The 21,476-nt window shown below is 39.0% G+C and overlaps 1 protein-coding gene across 1 annotated transcript in view; it reads left to right on the top strand.

The window, feature by feature from the left end:
- Window positions 1–9,314, top strand: part of LOC140187910 (syntaxin-1B-like) — a 202,026-nt gene extending 192,712 nt beyond the window's left edge. The window contains exons 7-8 of the mRNA XM_072243763.1: window positions 2,186–2,296; window positions 8,981–9,314. Coding sequence (XP_072099864.1) covers window positions 2,186–2,296; window positions 8,981–9,058 — 189 coding nt within the window. The 3' untranslated portion in view covers window positions 9,059–9,314. The remainder of the gene's footprint in view (window positions 1–2,185; window positions 2,297–8,980) is intronic.
- The last annotated feature ends 12,162 nt before the right edge of the window (window positions 9,315–21,476 follow it).

Here is a 21,476-nt window from a genome sequence, read left to right as displayed (position 1 = left end):
GACACCCTAAAGGTTAACCACCAGGTTGGATCGGCAGTAAGGAAAGCGAATGCTATGTTGGCATTCATTTCAAGAGGAATAGTGTATAAGAGTAAGGAGGTGTTGATGAGGCTCTATGGGGCACTAGTGAAACGTCATTTGGAATACTGTGTACAGCTTTGGGCTCCCTATCTTAGAAGAGAGGTTCTGATGTTGGAGAGAGTTCAGAGAAGATTTACGAGGATGATTCCTGGAATGCAGGGGCTAGCATATGAGAAGCGTTTGTCGGCTCTTGGACTGTATTCATTAGAGTATAGAAGAATGAGAGGGGATCTCATAGAAACATTTTGAATGTTGAAAGGCTTGGACAGAGTAGATATGGAAAGGCTGTTTCCCTTGGTGGGTGAGCCCAGGACAAGAGGCCACAGTCTTAGAATTAGAGGGTACCCATTTAAAACAGATGAGGAGAAATTTTTTTAACCAGAGGGTCATGGATTTATGGAATTCGTTGCCACATACAGCTGTGGAGGCCCGATCATTGAGGGTGTTTAAGGAGGAGATTGATAGGTATCTAATTAGTCAGGGTATCAAGGGATATAGGGAAAAAGCTGGAAATTGGAACTAGATGGGAGAATAGTTTAGCTCATGGTGGAGTGGCGGAGCAGACTTGATGGGCCAAATGGCTTACTTCTGCTCCTTTGTTTTGTGATCTTGTTTTGTGTAGGCCAAGTCCGTACGTATATCTAAGGTGGAAGTTGATCATTTCCCGATCGGTCAAGGCATCAAGACACAAATATTTACAGAGGCCCGTGATCTGCAGAAAAATTTCCAGAGGAAATTTATTCAAGTTTAGAAGCCCAAAACAGCAAAGATGAAAGTCTGTGTAGCTTCATTAGGAAACAAAAAAGATAATCTGTAACATTCGAAACCAAATCTATACAGTACCTTGGGTGATTTCAACAAATTTCCATGTGGGTGTTATTAGACCTTAAGACATAGGGGCAGAATTAGGCCATTCTGCCCTTAGAGTCTGCTCTGCCATCCCATCATGTCTGATCCCAGATCCCACTCAACCCCTTACACCTGCCTTCTCGCCATATCCTTTGATGCCTTGACCGATTGGGAAATGATCAACTTCCACCTTAGATATACGTACGGACTTGGCCTACACTGCAGTCTGTGGCAGAGCATTCTACAGATTCACCACTCTCTGGCTAAAAAAAATTCCTGCTTACCTCTGTTCTAAAGGGTTACCCCTCAATTTTGAGGTTGTGCCCTCTAATTCTGGTTATTCCCACCATAGGAAACATTCTCTCCACCTCCACCCTAACTAATCTTTTCAACATTCAGTAGGTTTCAATGAGATCCCCCCGCTTCCTTCTGAATTCCAGTGAGTACAGCCCAAAGCTGCCAATATTCCTCTTGTGTTAACCCCTTCATTCCTAGAAACATCCTCATGAACCTCCTCTGGACTCTCTCCAATGACAACATATTCTGAGATATAGGGCCCAAAACTGTTGACAATACTCCAAGTGCAGCCTGTCTAGTGTCCTATAAAGGCTCAGCATTATATCCTTGTTTTTTATATTCTATTCCCCTTGAAATAAATGCCAACATTCTATTTGCTATCTTTGCCACAGACGCAACCTGTAAATTAACCTTCTGGGAGTCTCGCACGAGGACTGCTAACTCCCTCTGCACCTCTGATGTGGTCTGATGAGCAAACAGCAGGGAGAATAAGTGCCTCATTATTCTGTTGTAGGACAATGATTTTTTTACTGTATTGCCATTCAGTTAAGCCATTAGTGGGCACACAAGGCAAAAGAAATGGCACTTTGCCATAGGCATGAATCACTGCAGGGCTCCAGTGGGAAACCTCTTTGAGACTTCACATGGTCCCCTAGAAGAGACTGTTGTCAGGTATGGGAGGAGGAGTTGAGGAAAAGGGTCATGCTTTTGACATAATTCCTTGGAATAAGAACACGTTTCAGGAATGTGAATCGTTTTCCTTCTCTTTCAGGGTGATGTGGTCAACAGTATTGAGAGGAACGTTGCCATTGCAACAGATTACATTGGACAGGCAAAGGACAACACAAAAAAAGCAGCTCATTCTCAGGGTGCCAGCAGACGGGTAAGTGACTGGAGATGATGGCACCTGATACACAGTGTTATTTTCATGCATTTCTGCTCTTTCCTCGATGCCCAGGGAGAGATGATAGACAGGATTGAATACAACGTTGAGCACTCAGTTGACTACGTAGAGAGGGCAGTGTCTGACACGAAAAAGGCGGTTAAGTACCAGAGTAAAGCGCGACGGGTGAGTAATGTGTGTCACTAGCGCTGCATGTGTATGGATGACCTCTTTGTGTTTTCCCCCATTCCATCACGAGAGGCTGTATGTACAGTACGGAAGTGTTTCTCAATCCCACAGTCATCTCATGTGCAGCTGTCTATCGTAGTCACTTATCAGCTGGTCAAGATTCTTCCCACCAATGCTGTCCCATGCTGTAATAGCAGTCACTTGTTTTATAAACAACATTACTGGCCTTAGGGCCAGTGTTATACGGGTCCTACTCTTCATGCAACATAATTGGCTTTAGGACTGGGAACCTTTCACAGAAATGTACCCAGTATCATTTCCTTGGGAAATTTCAGGTGTTCAGAAGTACATATGTTGTATTATGTTGCTGCAAGACTTTTCACATGTTTAAAAGGTGGAATTGGAAATTTATAAATGAGAAACAAGATAATTCCTGACGCACAGGTAAAAAATGATCAAGTACATGAGCTTTTGATCCAGTGCCACGTGTATTGGATCTCTGTACCGTGTAGTTCAGACCATAATTTATACTATGTCTTCCAGTCATTTTCTTCACCTCATTAATATTGCTTGCCCCGGGTGATACTACTGTTAAGCAATTTGCTACACAATGTAATAACACAGAACATCTTTATATACTGTAAAGGCGCAACTAAGAACTAAGTGAGGGATGTGAACCGAAATCTCAACCGCACATAGGAAAATTGGTTGATGCTAAAAACTTGCCTTTGTGAATATGGCCATCTATTCACAATGAAGCACAATAACACACACTGAGGCACAGTTTGTTATAACTAGTACGTGATGTGGATAACGCAGTGTACATCAGCTGACCTGTTACCCATATCAGTTAAAAATGATATGAAAGGAAAAGCAGAGCCTTCCAGTGTGAAATCCTAACAGAGGTATATGCCCTTCTGGTAATGGTGTTACACTTACTGTATTCTGTGGATCTTTCACTTGATCCTCTGAGAAACCATTTTCATTTGTACCTCTGATCAAAAACCAGCCATTCATTCATACTCCAATGTCACTTAGTATGCCGTCTGTCACTTAGCAAGCTAATGTAACGAGACATTGTGCCAGCTCTATTTGCAGAAGGATTGGTGGAACTTCAGAGCTGAACTTTGCATGCACTGACTTAATAATCATTTCACGGCATGGTGGAAAACTGAGGGGGATGGGAAGCAAGCTTCACTTTCCTTTTCCCAGTTATCTTGAGACTCTGCTAATATTAACAGTATTTAACTCGACGCTATTTATTCCTGTATATACTGTATGTCCTTAATGCAAACTATCCTACTGTAATATAAACTACAAGAGATTCTGCAGATGCGGGAAATCTTGAGCAACGCACTCAAAGTTCTGGAGGAACTGAACAAGTCAGGCAGCTTCTGTATAGGGGAATAAACAGAGAAAAAGGAGGGGGTGGGGGAGAAACTACCAGACCTTAGAGGAATTGATTGAAGATTCAAGGTCATTTATCATGTGTACATCATGTTAATGGTAATTTCTCAACGACGCTCAAGTCAGAAGAGCAACACCTCATATTCCACCTGGGTAGGATAAATGTCAATTTCTCTAACCCGGTAATTTCACCTCCCTCCCCCACTCTTGTTTTCCATTCCCCATTCTAGTTCCCTTCTCCCCGCTTTCTTCTCCTCACCTTCCCATCACCTCCTTCTGGTGCCCCTCTTCCTTCCCATTTTTCCATGGTCCACTGTCCTCCACTATCAGATTCCTTCTTTTTCAACCCTTTACTTCTTCCAAATATCACTTCCCAGCTTCTTACTTTACTGCCCCCCTCTCCCCCACACCTACCTTTCCCCTCACCTGGTTTCACCGGCAGCTTGTTCTCCTTTCCCTCCCCCCCGCCCACCAAAAATTTCTTCCTCTGGCCTCTGCCCCCTTCCTTTCCAGTCCTGATTAAATGTCTCAGCCTGAAACATCGACTGTTTATTCCCCTCCACAGCTGCTGCCAGACTTGCTGAGTTCCTCCAGCATTTTGTGTGTGCTACTCTAATCTATTTAATATTCAAATAAATGATAGATCTTAATATGCAATACACCCCCATTACAAATCAATGGGTTATGACCTGATGTATGATGATACAGTTTGTCCAACATTATTTATTTATAATATGCATTTCAAGCCTCTGATCTCTCCCAGCGGAGAATTCAATATGTCCTTGTCAGATCAATACCAATGCAGTCTCCTATAAATAAACCTAGTGTGATATCCACTCTGTTGTAATTTACCTGAACTGAATGAAATAAAATCTCTCCAGTGTGATTTGCCCAACAAGTCAGCACACACAGCAGCTAGATTCTGTTTTATTTTTCCACTTTCCTGTCTTGTATAGTATCAAGCATTTTCGGCCAATGTAATAGTTTAATGTAAGGAAGATTCTTAGTGTAATAACAAAAAAATGCACATCTAGTTTGTGCCTTGATATGCAATCTCTTTGTATTCTTTAACTTCCTATATTAGCCTATCTCAGGTTTCCCCTTGACTTTTTGGTACAATCGACTGAACACCAGTAATTTATCATGATCTCATCTACTCCAACACAATCCATATACCTGTAGCATATATTGATGACTAATGAGTCCTCTCTGTTTAACTGCAAATATTGCAGTACCTTTATAACGTAAGCAATCTAAGATATGTGTATTTAAAATTAAAATAAGCTCTGTTGACACGAGTGAGAAGTAGACCAAATGTCTATTTCTTTAGGTTTCAACCCAATCTCCAGCCAACAAGGATATCACATTGATCAATGTGCAAGACTCTGTTAAGCCTGCACATTGATCAAAGTGACATGCCTGTTGGCTGGATATCGAGCTGAAACCTAAATAAATGCTAAAGAATTGTGTGCAATTCTAATCACTGCACTGCAGGAAAAATGTGATTGCACTGGAGAAACTACAGAAGGTATCCACCAAGACATTGCCTGGATTGAACAACTTTAGTTAAGAGGAGAAAGGAGATGATAGACCCGTTCTCCACTGCAGCAAAGGAGGCAGAATGACGTGATAGAAATATACGGTTATGAGAGGCATGGATAAGGTAGATAGTGTTACTTAAAGATTCAATTTATGTTCAGGGAAACCTAAAAAATGTGGTCTAGCTATTGTTTTGTAAAGTTACAACATAATGTCCAAACTCTAATATTCTGTGCACCAATCAATGTAGGTAGCATGCCATGTGCTTTCTTCATCACCATATTGACCTGTGTTGACACTTTCTGACTTCTAGCTCTTTGTTCATTAATATTAATTATATATCCAATCATTTATCATATTTATTAAAATGTGTCACCTCAAACTTGTGATTAAATTCCATCAGCTCTGCCCAACTCTCCATCTGATTTCTATGCTGTATTAACCTTAGGCAACTTTCTCACTGTCCACAGCACCATCAATTACCAGTTCTTCTGCAAACTTACTGATCATTCTTTCTACTTTTTACAAACAATTTGTTACTATACATCACAAAGAGTCCCTGCACCAATCTCTGTGGTAAAAATTACTGATTGCAAATTTCCATTCTGAAAAACATCCTTCCAACAATATCCCCTGCCTCTTATCGCCAAGCTAATTTTGGGTCCAAAGCAACACACACAAAATGCTGGAGGAACTCAACAGGTCAGACAGAATCAGTGGAAGTGAATAAGCAGTTGATGTTTTGGGCTGAGACACTTCCTCAGGACTGGAAAGAAACGGGGAAGACCGTCAGAATAAAAAGGTAGGGGGAGGGGAAGTAGGGTAAGCTGGAAGTTGATAGGTGAAGCCAGGCAGGTGGGAAAGGTAAAGGTTTGGGGAAGGAGGAATCTGATAGGAAAGGAGAGTGGACCAGTGGAGAAAAGGAAGAAAGGAGGGGCACCGAGGAAGCTGATAGGCAAGGGAGTAGAAGAAGTAAGAGGCCAGGGTGGGGAATAGAAGAAGGGGAAAGGGGGAGGGAGGTTTTCACCGGAAGGAGAAATCGATGTTCATGCCATGAGGTTGGAGGCTAACCAGACGGAATATGAGGTGTTGCTCCTCCACCCTGAGAGTGGCCTCATCGTGGCAAGAAAGGAGGCTATGGACCAACGTATCAGAATGGGAATGGGGATAGGATTTTAAATACTTAGCCATCGACAAATTCCGTTCTTGGCAGTTGCAATTTTGGATCCAATTAGCCGCCTCACCTTGGATCCTATGTGCTTTAAACTTCTGTGTCACCCTAACATGCAGGGCCTTGTTAAACACCTTACCAAGTCCACACAGACAATATCGACCACCCTGCCTTCGTCAATCTCCTTTGTTAACACCTCAAGAAACGGAAAAAATTGTTTTATGAAATTCTTTTAAAGAGTAATGAAGATATTAATCATAATTGGATAAAATATTTGTTAGAATATTGAATGGTGGCTAATGTGTTAATGCTACAAATGCCAGAAAGGCATATTTCAAAAGACTGCTGTTTATTTGAAAAATATAAATTCTGCTGATGGAAAAAATAGAAAATTTCAGAATTTTTAATTGAAATTTACTCAGGGAAAAATAAACCATAACAATAAAGCTTTTAAGAAGGAGATTAAAATTATTAGGTGAATTGTGATTAAAATATAACTACAAGCAAAAACAAAAGTGAAAATATGAAGGAGCGTAACTTTAAGGTGGTTGGAGGAGAGTTTAGTGAGGATGTCGGAGATCTTTTATTTTAAGAGAATGGTTGGTGTGTGGAACGTGCTGCCAGGGGTGATGGTAGAGGGTGGAGGCAGATACATTAGGGACATTTATTTATCTTATTTGGAGATACAGCGTGACACAGGCTCTTCCAGCCCAGGGAGCCACACCACCCAGCAACCCAACTATTTAGCACTAACCTAATCACAGGACAATTTACAATATCCAATTAACCTACTAATCGCCTTAATTTAATTGAATTTAAGAGATTTTTAAATAGACATATGGATGAAGAAAAATGACGGTTTGCGTGGGAGGGAAGAGGTAGATTGATTTTCAATTAGGGTAAAACTATTTCTACTGTATGTTCTACAAATAGAAATGCTCAAAAAATCTGAATAACAATGACAAATATGCCCTCATTAAAACTGAATGGTAAAAAAAAATTATACAACTAAAATGATGGTAGAAACCTGGATTTAGCAGTTGCTTAATCACTACAAGTCCCTTTTTCCTCTGGGAGACAAGGATAGCTGCTTGAGCTCGTTATCAGATTTCTCAGGATGATAATAGAAGAGCCAGACAGCATCGTGGTAATGACAGATGCGATTACTAAACAGTTTGCAAATAGACCATTTGTACATGTATGCATTAATTATCAGTGCATAAGTACTTTAATAGCCTAAATTTCCCATTGCAATCCTTCTGATATTAAGGTGCCTGTAAATTGTACGAGTGCTAGCCTTTGAAGTAATGCTACAATCTATAATGCCAGTTTGTGATCATGAGAACATGTGATATGGTGACATCCCACTTTCAATCATTGTCCACACACCTACAAAACCTATACCCTAGGATAAAAACAGAAATTGCAAGAAACATTCAACAGGTCAGGCAGGGTCTACAAAAAGAGAAACAGATAATGTTGTGGATCAAATGTTTACTGTTCTAGGATACTGTGTGGGAAGGGAATTGAGTTTACATTATATGTCAATATACCTTTGGTGCTTAAACACTACTGCATTTTAATTTTCCTTTCCACGTTAGCCCAATGCTGGGGCTTCATTATTTTGCTTTTCATTTGGAGATTCCTTCCCACCTTTGTTTCTAGAAAGGCTGAATACTGAGGATGGTCAGTCTGAGGAGTTTGGTCGATGTGTACAATACCTGAGATGGAAGCATCCACTTGATCTGCAATACCCAAGGAAGCTTCAGCTTTTAAATAAAAGTTACTCCAAGTTTTGATGATTCTTGCTTGAATTCAGTGCTAAACAATGCTCTTCCATACGCTATCTCAGAGTTTGGCTGCTGTGTGTTAAGATGTGTCTTTTGGGGTTGATACTGCTGCACCTATCTAAGAAAAGCTGAGCCTTGAGATGAATCATGTGCTCAGTGCAAAACCTGATTGCCACCTCGCTGCTCTGGAGAGAGTAGAATGGGGACAGCTTGCATGTCTTGCTATTTTGGCTGTGCCAAAAGCTTTGCATTGTCTGGCTGAGTCATTGGTGTTGGCCGTTGATCTGTGGGAAACAGATCGAGAAAGCAGTAAAATCTTGTGCGATGCCCATTTGCAGCTGATCACTAAGTCCATTCAAACTGAAAGGCGGTTTTCATAACTTGACAATAAAGCACTTTACAGTGGCAGTTTGTATGTCCGTGGTGAGAGAAAACTTGTCTCAAGATGTCTACAGGAGAAATGTCTGAGCTGCTTTGAAGGGACCACAGTGTTGTAAGTGCCCACTGATATTTATCCATCAGAGGTACTGCCGCAGTCTTATATTGAATTCAGTTGGGCATCCAGCATTATCTAATTAATGCCACAGAGATGTGAGGACATGTTTGGCCTCCTGTGGTGATTTTGTAATGGATTATTCCCGCATGTAAAATATACCCAGTGATCAGTCAGCAATCTGCACCGCATTCTGAATGTTTTACTTGTTCTTGCATTTGTTTCGTGTTGTATGTTTTGTATGCTAAGTCTCACCTAATTGTTTTCTTGCCTTCCCACAGAAAATGATCTTTATAGGAATTTGCATTGCTGTGGTACTGTTGGTTTTCATCATTGCTTTGGCTCTGTCTCTCAGTTAATGCTCCAAAGCAGCATGATCCCATCGAATCATCCTGACTGAAACTAAGGCTGGCCTCTTGTTCCATGAATGCTTAAGTGAAAAGGAAAGACAACAGCTCACCATTACTGAACACTTCCATTTCATTTTGTCAACACCTAGGATTGTCCAGAAAGGTCTGCTTGCAGCCACCAAGGACATTATTCCAGCTTGAGTTCTTTCTACTCTCCAGTGCGGACTTTGTTTGCTTTGGCATCTCTATAAACTGAAGAGCAACATCAGGATTCAAGCTGCATTGTTTTATATATCGTATATTGATTTAATTTCAATGCTAAAATTTTAGAAACATTATTAAATTAAACCTCGCCTTAACAGATTATGATCCATGATTTTGCCAATTTATCAGGTCACTATGGATCCAAGTGCAGTTCTGCTGTAACAGATTTTTTAGATCAATTACTCCCCACTCACTTAATCCCCATTCTGTGACTTTCTCTGACTTGCCTTTCTGGCTTTCTTCCATTACTCTTCCTCTCTTCCCTCTTTGTCTCTGTCTCCTTTCAAACTTTCACCCGTCTCTGCAAATGCCAACCAAGCTTTACAAGATGAATGGAGGACTAGTTCCCTGATCCTGCTCTGCCATTCAGTGAGAACCTTGAAGATCTGATATTTCACATGTGCACCTCCTTGGGGAAAAGAAGCCACATCCCCAGTGACCCCGAGCAATTCCTAACCGTGACTTGTAGAAAAGGAGCATTCAGTATGGCACTGAGAACCACAGGTTCATACATCAGGAGGACAATCATCAGAAGGAACTCATTACCTCATAAGCTACCTACTCACTCACCCTAACAGCCAGCTCCTGCTCAATATGTGGTAGAGTCTGCCAATGCCTCATGTGGCTCATCATCCACCTCAGAACGAGGGTAAAACAAGTCATCCTCAATGCCAAGGGCCTATTGAGTAAAAAGAACCCTTATTCCAATTGGTTAATAAAATTAAATATAGTAATTCAAACTTCTACCAATATTTATTGTACATGTGTACACTGGGCATTCCTGTATTCAATTTTTAAGCTGTGCTATTTCATTCTAAATGTCAAAATCAGTGGGAATATTTTATTTTACTTCGTATATGTTCTGTTTAATATCTTGAAAACTTGTATCAGATAACCCGTTAACCTATGAAGTGACACAAAATACAACCTTCGTTTGCGTAATTTCTCTTTGTAATTTAATCCATGGGATTCAGTTTGTGCTTCCGAATTTGGTTATTTTTGTAACGAGTTTGCTTTCTGATTTCCAAGGCCAAAATATCCTTCCCAAGGTCTTGTGTGCAGACAGCTCCCAGAGTGCCTAGAGCATGGTATAACCACGATGTGTCTATTTATTAGAAAGGTTTCTCAATCTCTTTATATTTTACTTCTATAGATATTAAACGCAATATTCCATTTGCTTGGTTATTTTCTGTACCTGTGCAGGATGTTTGAATGATTTATCTAATCCTCTTTGGATCTCCAGTATTTCTGTTCTAGTCCTGTCAGTCCTGCTTTGCTTAAACCATTAATTCTTTGTAATTGAATATTCTCTTCCATAATGCTTTCAATTTTGCATGTCTTTGTGGCAGGCAAATTCAATATCTGGTTTTCTATTCTGTCATCCAAGTACATTGAATTGTTGCATCCTCGGTGCTGGTTTGCCAATTTGAACATGTGCCCTTAACTCTAACATCTGTTTGCTACCACCCAGTCAATATTAAGCTGCTAATTGTCCACAAACTCCTCTTTTAGCTGATGGCCTCATTCTGAAATGCTTCTGAAAGTCCATATAAATGGTACTCTTCGATGTGCCCTATGGGCTGATTTATTTATCAGTTCAAACTGTAGTTTGAACTCAGACCTTCTGAGGTCACTTTAGCTGAGATTTCTTATGCTAAACTACTGACATCCAAGTGTTGGGATGTTTGGGAATTCCCATGCAATTGTGGAAGTCTCCAACTTGCGAGAAAGGTTCCACCTTTGGTTTCCTGGCCATTCCTTATGGAATCAAATGACGATCCATGAACTTGCAAAGTCAAAAGCACTTGTGCTGGAGAATCTTTCTGCTGAACTTGCACCAGTAACAGCTATCCTTTTCACCAAAGTAGAGAGGAATTTCTGTGTGAGAGACAGGCAATATAATCACGTTAATTTCGATAAATTAAGTTTGCTTTAATATTTTAATTATTTTAAGTGTTTTAAGTAATTTATTTTTAAGAGTTTATTTTTACAATATGTAGTTGTTTCATTGTTAAATTGTTTTGGATGCTCCTGAATATCAGAGACATTTGGAAGCATTCAGAGTTCTTGGCAGCCTGATAAAGCTTCTATTTTGTTGTCAGATTTTTCTTTCAGTTGTTTAGTGTGTGTGACTTTCTCTAGCCTGTCAGATTTCACTATTGCATCACATGAGACCCTGTCACTGTGAAGGGCTTCTCCTTAGAACAGGATAGAACTTAACAGAATATTGACAGTGAAGGATAAACAAAACATAACTGCATAGTTACCATCACTGAGGAAGGGCAGCATTCCATTCCCTAGAAGGTATGGCCTACTATTGTTGAACATCCTCCATTGCAAACATCTCCAGATATGCCACATATACCAATTCATGGCCCTCTAAAATTAGAGGCTCTATTAGACGGTTATTATCTGACACAGAGATCAAAGCAGGTAGTCGCCAGGAAGATGCCGTTTAAAGAAGCTGTACAGTAACCACTGAGCCCACTGGCATTTTTTCCAATATTCCATGTTTGTTGCGTATCCTAAATTTCCTAATTGATATAATTGGAAATTCTAACCATCTTCTCAGGAAAATTCAGGCCATTAAGGCAGCAAATCCAATAAAAAAAAGATTCAAGTGCAGGAAAAAAATATGATCCTGTGAAATAATTAAACAGTCAGATACAGGAAGAGGAAAATGTACAGGAGCAAGAACATATTCAGGTACAGATGCAGGAATGAGAATAGACACTAAAATATCTGAAGTTGCAAACAGGAACAGAGAAAAATTATAGAATTGAAAAATGTAAACCCACCTGTCTTTATATTAAAAAGTATTCTACCTTTTGCTTATTACAGATAGTTATCTTATTGTCCATTTACTAGTCACCAATACACTTGTCAATGAATATAATAATACTCATTGATTTATATAATCATTGAATAAATAATCAAAATTCATCTGTCAGTCCTCCCAGAGTCTAATGGAGTTAGGAAAATAAAACTTTCTCTAGTCTCACTCCCTGCATATTTTTGTTTTGCACCATCCACTAAGTTGTTATAACTGCTGACCAAACTGGGTGATCATGTTCTGAATGCAGTTTGACCAGTGGCTTGGTCTAACATCACATTCAGTTGTTGAACTGTTTCGTTTGACAGGTTTTTCACTTGGACATTCCAGATTTAAATATTTGTACATCCGACCACCTGTAGCTCTACATCCCCCACTCCATTAAAAGAGTGTGTGTCTTCTAACTTCCTCCAAAAGTGAATCTCTTCTCCTTTCTGCACATTTCAGCTATGTTAACTGCTCAGTGTACTAGCCTTAATATCCACTGTCATTCTTAGGAATTTTGATTTTCAATCTGCTAACAAATCCAAAAGTAAAACCAGCAAATGCTGGAGGTACAGATAACGTCTGTGGAGAGAGAAGTAGTCCTCCTGTTTCATATCAATAACTCTTCAACACAAAATGCACCTGCAGTTTCCTGCTTTCCACTGAACTCCAATGTTTATATTGGTGGAATAGGAACAGTTATGAGAATAAGTCTGGCAATAGTTACAATGCTGACTAAGAGATCTGCTATTTTCCACCGGGTTATAAACCCTCACCAAAGGGACTGCGATATAGTGAAGGGCAACCACCTTCCAATATCGTGCTTTACTAGACTCCTGCATGCGTGGTAATTTGCGTTTATGTACGCAGAAGTAAGTGTCTGGTACCACATCCCTGATTCATGAGTAAACGTATGGACTCCAACAGAAGTGACTGGGTAGTGATTAGACCTTTTCCCCAGCTAATTCAGGACCCTGAGACTCATTGTGCTGCCTCTCTTTGGCTTGTGTATGTGGCTAAATATTGCAGAGGATAATATATTAATTCATTGAATTATCACAGATGCTGAGAGAGAGTTAATTTCACAACAAAAATAAAATTATTGTACATTATAGTTTATAGTTCCATCATACTAAGGGGAACATGAAAAACTATCAACTTTTCTAATTGGAACTATGTATACTGATATATACTGTTGTGTACAAAATTGATTTTAATTAATTAGTGACAAGTGTAAAATGGAAAAAATGTAATAAATCATTGATCTCAAAGTAGGTTATCAAGTGTGACACCATCTACTGGAGTGCTAGTAAATAACAGAGAAAGTGAGGCTGCCCTCCAAGGAAAAGCATAAATGTGTTCACGATGCAATAAAAGCATAACAATTTCTCCCCAAAGGTTAAAAAAGAACCTTTGCCATGGAAAAAAAAACATTGTGTTACAGCATGGATCCTCTTTCCTTTCTCCATTACTGTTAAGGAATGCTTTACCAGAGAGTATTATATAGCTGTGAAATTACAGTTGTTGATTGTGCTGTTATTTTCTAGAAGACCTATAAATTGCTATATTCTACTTTGCTCTTCTTGAACCTTCCTTACATTTCTCACTTCCTGTTTATCCATTTCTTTTGCATGTCTGTGTGATGTGTGACTGCTCTGTAAAGTGCAAAACAACTAAAAATTATATAGCTCATTCACAAGTTTTGGGTGAGGTGAAGAGTGACTTGCTCTGTGGGAAACTATTGAGTTTCTTTGATAGATGTTGGAGAAGCTGATGATTCCATGACATCTTAAAATAGAAGGAAGATTGGGCCTCTTTTAGAGTCCAAATCTTCACAGATAGAACAGGCAATCATAAAGATGAATCTATTGTGTGTTGCAATGCTGTACAGTGCCTGAATCAGGTTGAAGGTGATTAATGTTCCTACATGCAGTCATGTACTTTACATCTAGGCATACAAACTTGCACTCTTTCACTCACACTCCTATCAGGAATTATCTCATAAAACCATATTATTAATTCAGACATGAAACAAATTGGGTTATGAATCCTATCCTTATTTCACAAAACCAATTCCTTTTAACATGCTTTTCAATTACAGTAGACACAAAATTGACAACAACAAGCTGATTAGTCAATGCATTACTAGCTGGCTAAGACTCCAGTCAGAAACTAATTAACTAAACTAATTACAATTTGTAAATATTTTACATTAGGGCTAAAATCATTAGCCCTAATGTTTCCATTACTTGACTATGGTAAGTGCCACGAGTGGGTTTTTAATGTCAGGATCTTGTTTATGAGGGGAATTAAAATATGAAGTGAAAATTTTTTTTGATGTTTGCACTTAATATGAGCAGTTGGCTAGTGTGAGAATGGCTTTTCATCTGATGTACTTGGAGTGATGGTGGAATGTGTGATGTCGTATTTATATCAAGCTCTGTGGTATGAGAGAGGTTTGTGATACAGGTATGAGCACCTTGTATTCTAAGGTGAGTCTAAAATTTTAAGGATATTTTAAAATAAGGGGATTGTAACATTTAGAGAAGTAGATATCAATAAAGGAAAATTACTAATGTAAAGGGAAGGACATAATCTGTGTTGGAACTGCTCGTCTTCCATTCTGTAAAGACCCCGAGTTATTTAACTGTAAATAAAATCCCTGAACTAACACTTTCTCCTCTTCTTCCTGTCATGCTGCTTGGATTTGGGGGCTACAGAAGAAGATTATGATCATTATATGCTGTGTGGTGTTGGGGGTCGTCATCGCCTCCACAGTTGGGGGAATATTTGGATTTTGAAAAACACAAAATAGGAACGAATCGACCAATGTGATGTGGGCATTTCAGCCACTTTGTGAGATGAAGTGACTTTCACTCGGTAACACTGAGAAAGGTTTCCCTGCATGACTATCTAGCATTACTTCCTTTACTGGTCCTGCTCTTTCTGGCTGTTAAGGTATGGTAACATTTTTTTTTCTTTTTTTTTTTCCAATGATGCGCTGTTTGCCATAAACACATGAAAATTTGGCCCTGGGAAAAAAAAACTCTTCACTTTTAAAGGGATTGATCTTAACCCATTTGATTGCCAAAGCCAAAGAAAGCCCAGAAAACACCAACAGACACAACGGCTGGAGTCAACATTTTGTAGGATACTGATCACAAAACGGCAATATCTTTTTTAAAAAACTCAATTAATCTGTACAAGCTTTCAAATCTTGTCAAGGTTGGAAGAATGCAGTGATCGACATCGCATCAGCACAATGGTACCCACTGGACCAGGCTGACAGCCATTATCCCAACAGCATGTGTTCTGTGGAAATTCGATTTCTTCACAATAACGCTACCATAGATGGCGAAATGGTATGGTCCGAGAAAGTTCTGCTCTAAATATAAGACTTGATGTTTGCTACTGTGGGTGAGGAACTGCCAGACAGTCTTTGAAGTCTCTCTTTTGATCTCAGCCTTACTCCTTTACTAATAATAGTATTTTTTTATTCGCTGTCATTTCTTCATGTGAAGAAGACTTGCTGATGAAGATTCTCTCAAGTGGTGCTATCGCTCCCCGCAATGTTAGAGAAAAGGCTGACAAGATCTGAAGAGTATCTTTAAAGGATTCAGCTCTTTATCTTTAAAAAAATGACATGAGGTTGGAACTACTCAAATGTCATCATTTTTAAAATTTATTTCAGACAAACAAAACTAACAAAAAAAATATCGGTAACTAGGCAGGTGAACCATTAACTGTTTTACCAGTCAAAAATAAATTCTTCCAGCCTCAGAGTGGAATCAAAACCTTTAGAGAGAGTGGCCTTCACATCAATCTCTAATATTATAAAAAATACTTCAAGAGGAGCAACTTCCTTCATATCATACATCCTAAACAAATGAAGCTCTCGTGTTAGCATCTGTTCAGGGGTTTGTGCTGGGAATTTTCTATCTTGTCTAAAATAAGTTCTGCTTTTGAATTCCAATTTATCTTAATCTCACATGACATGAAGTTTTGGTTCTGGCTAGTTTACCAATGTCTTTTTTTCCACTCCTGCTATTTTTGCCAGTAATACGTGCAAGTCCTCGCCAGCACTACTGATGTGTAGCCCTGTGTAATTAGGTAACAAAGGGCTTTAAAGAGCAGTTGGTCAAGGCTTGTATTTTTCATCAAGCTGCACTCTGGTTTGGCAGATCCTTTGGGTTGTTGAGGTGATGTCAGTCTGCATATGGTGCAGAAAGTTCTGTTGCCAAGTTTCTTCCAGTCTTCGTAAGAAATACATTTTATTTATGCAATTTATGTATTAACAAAATATAACTGGATTTTTAAAATTCCATCTTTTTGTCTATTCCAGCGGTGGCGATGCAAAAAGGCTTCCAACGCAGGGCACTGTCATAATGCTATTGATCAAAACACTATTAGTCCAGATCGCTAACGTACTTTACAGGTTTTTTTTATAATTTTCCATTTTAGGTGTCCAGTTCTATAACATTCACTTTATACTCAAAAGCATTCATCTGTTTGCCATGTTCTCCCATCACCGTAGAAATAAAATTTCACCCTTCGTTTTTAGCATTAAATTATCCTATTTTACTTTTTGTTCTCCGTATAATTTACTTGTATGTACTTTCCCTCAGAGTTCAGTTATCACCCAAGTATGTTGAGGGGCAGACCTGTGTTAATGATGCTGTCGTTTTCACTGTGACTTCAGTGTAGTGAACATACACATAATCTAGTTTAATTAGAAAAGAGCTGATCTACCTGGCGGTGGTAAATTTGGCACTAATGTCTCTTGCACCAGCTGTTGAATTGCAACTCAGCTTAGATTGATCTTTTAACTTGGCTGTTTTCTGTACCTTTATGGCTTGGATATGAACCATTTTAACCAAGTGGTTCCCTGGGAAATATAGGTAGCCCTAAATAGAACAAAATCAATACAAACCAGGACACCATCTGAAACAGGAGCAGACTAATCATAAGAGAGACTGCAAATATTGAACAAAAATTCCCTTGCTATACATGGAAGATAAATTGAAAGGTCACACGTCAACCATGTGACTTAAGTTGCCTCATGTTTAATTTCTGAAGCTAGAAGCATTAGAAATATTCTGGCTGACAAGTGCACTGTAGACTCCTTCAAACAAAAGTGTTATCTGTAGTGTTTAAGTACAGTCTACATTAGTCATACAGAGAACAAATTCATGACATTGCATAGCAAGGACCAAGATTCCTCATTTGCACAACTATAATTGAAATAGTTCTTGTTCCCTTCAGATATTTTAATGTTTGGTTGTTGACACACAGGTATTACTGAAGGCTGTTCTGAATCTAATCTTTAGAAACTGCTGACTTGAACTCACCAGTGTAAGTAGCCTGACAATGATAGAAACCTAGAGTTTAGTACAAATGTTAGAGCTTCATAATTATTTATCCCACATTACCTACAAATTTGTACACTTTTCTAATCATAAATATTAAACCACATTATTAATTATACCTTTGGTTTCTTTACCTTCAAATTCTAGCTTTTTACCATTAATTTAAACTGAATCTACATACTTTCACCCGTTGTCTTCACATTTAAATAATGGTTCTTACTTGAGGTGTTCTCAGAAAACTAAAATATTGAGTTGAATTTCATTTTCTACTAATTGAAGCTTAATTTATCACCCAGCTCTTATGCTGGTCTGTCCTCCTTTATCCCTCTAAAGTATTCTGATGTTGGACGTAATTAATTTCAATTTCTTCTTAAAGTCATACACACTACAGAAACAGGTCCTTCAGCCCATCTAGTTCATTCTGGTCATGAAGCAACATTTTTACACTAATCTAATTTTATTCCCCAACATTTGCATCAATTCCCCCCCCCCCCAGATTACTCAGGCAATTTACAGTGGCCAATTAACATTTGGGGACATGGACGGAAAGGAGAACATCTGGGAAAAACTGACAAAGTCGAAGAGAGAACATGCAAACTCCACGCAGTCAGCACCAGATGTCAGGAATTAACTCAGGTCACTGTAGCCATGAGTTGGGGCCCTATTTGCTACCCCACTGTGTTGTCTTGTATGTAGTTACTTAAATATTTGGATATTTCTAGATAGATTTCTAAGTGGTCATTATTTTGATTCAAAACCAGTGTAGTCCCTTTATCTCAATTTTTGAGTTCTATCATATCCTATCTTTGGCTTCTCTATAATATGTATGAAGTTGTAACATGATTTTAACAGAAAACAAGGCATGGTATTGATGGATGAGATCATTCTGAAATACAAGGTGTAAATTACCAGTTAGTTGTGAAGTATGCTGATTCATCTCCAGCCCCATTTTTCTCTTGCTTCCTCAGTTCTCGTAGAGAATCGGTAAGAAATCTGGAAGATTTTCCTAAATTGTTGGCCCAAGAAATAGCACAATATTGCTGGGAGTTACGGACTGGGAAAGGTGGAGGACTGAGGACTGGGGACTGGAATCAACAGGGTGCAATTCCATTTCATTGATTGCATTGTGTGTTCTTAATTTTTTCTTCCCTTAACCGAATCTTGGATGCTTCCTTATACATGATTAATGTAGGTAACTTATCATTATTAAACAGCAGATGCAGAATAATCACTGCCAATTTTGGCTGCACAACAAACTAGGAGACCACCTACACTACTTTTAGAACCCATGCTGTTTTTAAGTTGACAATATCCAGAAAATGTAAATGCCAATTATTTCTCCAATCTCTTCACATCTTCATTCATCCATCCATGATGGCATCAGAGCTCTTGCCTTGCTGAAATTTCACGTTCCTTTCCTTAAATATTAGACCTCCAAGGCAATTTTATTAATCTGAGTCATTCTCTTGCTATTATCTGTTTAACTGCAAAATATGCATCCAGAGTCAATTTAAAAAAACTAATGCAATTTCAATTTTTTTGCTCTCTTTTCTAGTTTGTTCTTTCTCATCATATGTTACCTGCTAACACTAATTCTAAACATAAACGCTGATACCAGCTTACACCCGCCTCTTGGAATCGTCCCAATGCATGACTGTTAAAGCTGATTGTCGTTTTCTAGATCAGCTGCCATTCAGAAATCATTGACAGATTTGCATAATGCAAAACCAAATTTGAATCTGGAGTTCTTGGGTTTGCCTTGATCACTGGTTTATGAAGGTGCACTCCCCTCCTTTCCACTTACTAAGGTGGAAAGCCTAAAATTACAGGCCATTAATTGACGTTAGTCATTTTAGTTCCTCTTCCTCATCACACCTCATTTATTCAATTCTAAACCCAATATTTACAGCACAAAACTAACTGTGAAAGTGAACCTCACAGCTTATCAAGTGAGATGTGAAAGAGAAAACGATACTAAGAATCCTGTCCCTCAAAGGAAACTCAAATCCTGTCTGCAGAATTGTTTGGTACCTAGGGACAGAGACTATAGAATCTTCAACAAAAATCTGGCTTTTAATAAATAGGGTTTATTCGTGAAAATATCCAAGCACAGACAAATCCTTCAGAGTCTTTGACTGAGCCTGTTACATGTAAATCATATTATCAGGATGGTAGAAGAAATGAATCAGCTTTCAGCTGTGACCCTCAAGTGCAAACTAAGAAGCCCATTCATGATTGAAATACACCATTTTTATTCCTGTTACCAAAATTAAATGGATGGCAAGGACTCCATTTGGTACCAGTTAGAATTAGATTGACTTTCAATGAAAGGCTACCTTAAGACATTCTGGAAATCAATAAAAAATGACTAAAATACAGAATAAGCCTATTAATGTCTTTGCAGAAAGTTAGGACGGTGACTAAGCTATAAAAATTCAGAAACAAACATGGTCAGAGGGCTCTTTAATATAACTGGGTGCAGGAAAATTATTAGAGCAGACAATAGGATCAAGAATGTTAAAGCTGGGGGATAATCACACATGGGATAGGTTTTCATGGGTAGTGGTGAGAGGTAACAATAAAAGATGGCCCCACGGTAGTATGGCAGTTAGCGCGACGCTGTTACAGCTCAGGGTGCTCCAGAGTTCAGAGTTCAAAGTTCAATTCTAGTGCCATTTGTAAGAATTCTCTGTACATCCGCCCCATGGAATGCATGGGCTTTCCCCAGGTGCTTTGGTTTACTCCCACAGTCCAAAGAGGGTAAATTAATTGGTCATTGTTAATTATCCTGTGATTAGGTTCGGGTTAATAAGGGGTCGTTTTGCTGGAGCAACGTGGCTTGAAGGGCCAGTAGGGCCTACTCCTCGCTGTATCACTAAATAAATAGGATTATATTTGAACCATAGAACACTACAGCACAGAAAACAGGCCATCCGGCCCTTCTAGTCTGTGCCGAAACATTCCACTAGTTCCATTGACCTGCATCCAGTCCATAACCCTCCAGACCTCTCCCATCCATGTAGCTATCCAATTTATTCTTGAAACTTAAGAGTTAGCCCGCATTTACCATGTCAGATGGCAGCTCGTTCCACATTCCCACCACTCTCTGAGTGAAGAAGTTCCCCCTAATGTTCCCCCTAAACCTTTCCCCTTTCACCCTAAAGCCATGTCCTCTCGTATTTATCTCTCCTAATCTAAGTGGAAAGAGCCTATTCACATTTACTCTGTCTATGCCCCTCATAATTTTGTAAACCTCTATCAAATCTCCCCTCATTCTTCTACGCTCCAAGGAATAAAGTCCTAACCTGTTCAATCTTTCCCTGTAACTCAACTCCTGAAGACCCGGTAACATCCTAGTAAATCTTCTCTGCACTCTTTCAACCTTACTGATATCCTTCCTATAGTTAGGTGACCAGAACTGCACACAATACTCCAAATTTGGCCTCACCGATGTCTTATACAACCTCCCCATAACATCCCAACTCCTACACTCAATACTTTGATTTATGAATGCCAGGATGCCAAAAGCCTTCTTTAAAACCCTGTCTACCTGTGACGCCACTTTCAGGGAATTATGTATTTGAACTCCCAGATCTCTTTGTTCCTCTGTAGTCCTCAGTGCCCTACCATTTACTGTGTATGTCCTTCTAAACTATAACACTGCACTATCTCACAATAACTTGCTATTTTGTTTTAATTCAGTTCTCTTTGAGTACTGATAGTTTGTTAAAAATGTGCATTTAGCAGTGAATAAACTTTCAGCCCTGAAGGATTGTATTTGGAAAACATTGGCAGTGACAGAGGAGATATCATAACAGGAATAAGCGTTTAGTCTTAAATTGAGATGCAAATAAAAATAGAAATTCTTATTGAGAACTGAAAGCAATGGATGTTGAAGAGAGTGGAGCCACAGCAAGGGGCCAGACTAGGAGGAAGAGGTTCTTGGAGGGTTAAAGGTCAGTGATAGGGAGGAGAAGTC

The sequence above is a fragment of the Mobula birostris genome, chromosome 25, assembly GCF_030028105.1.
Source record: "Mobula birostris isolate sMobBir1 chromosome 25, sMobBir1.hap1, whole genome shotgun sequence".
Taxonomy (NCBI): Eukaryota; Metazoa; Chordata; class Chondrichthyes; order Myliobatiformes; family Myliobatidae; genus Mobula; species Mobula birostris.
The sequence above is the reverse complement of the archived record's forward strand: the minus strand, read 5'-3'. Positions and strand labels throughout refer to the sequence as shown.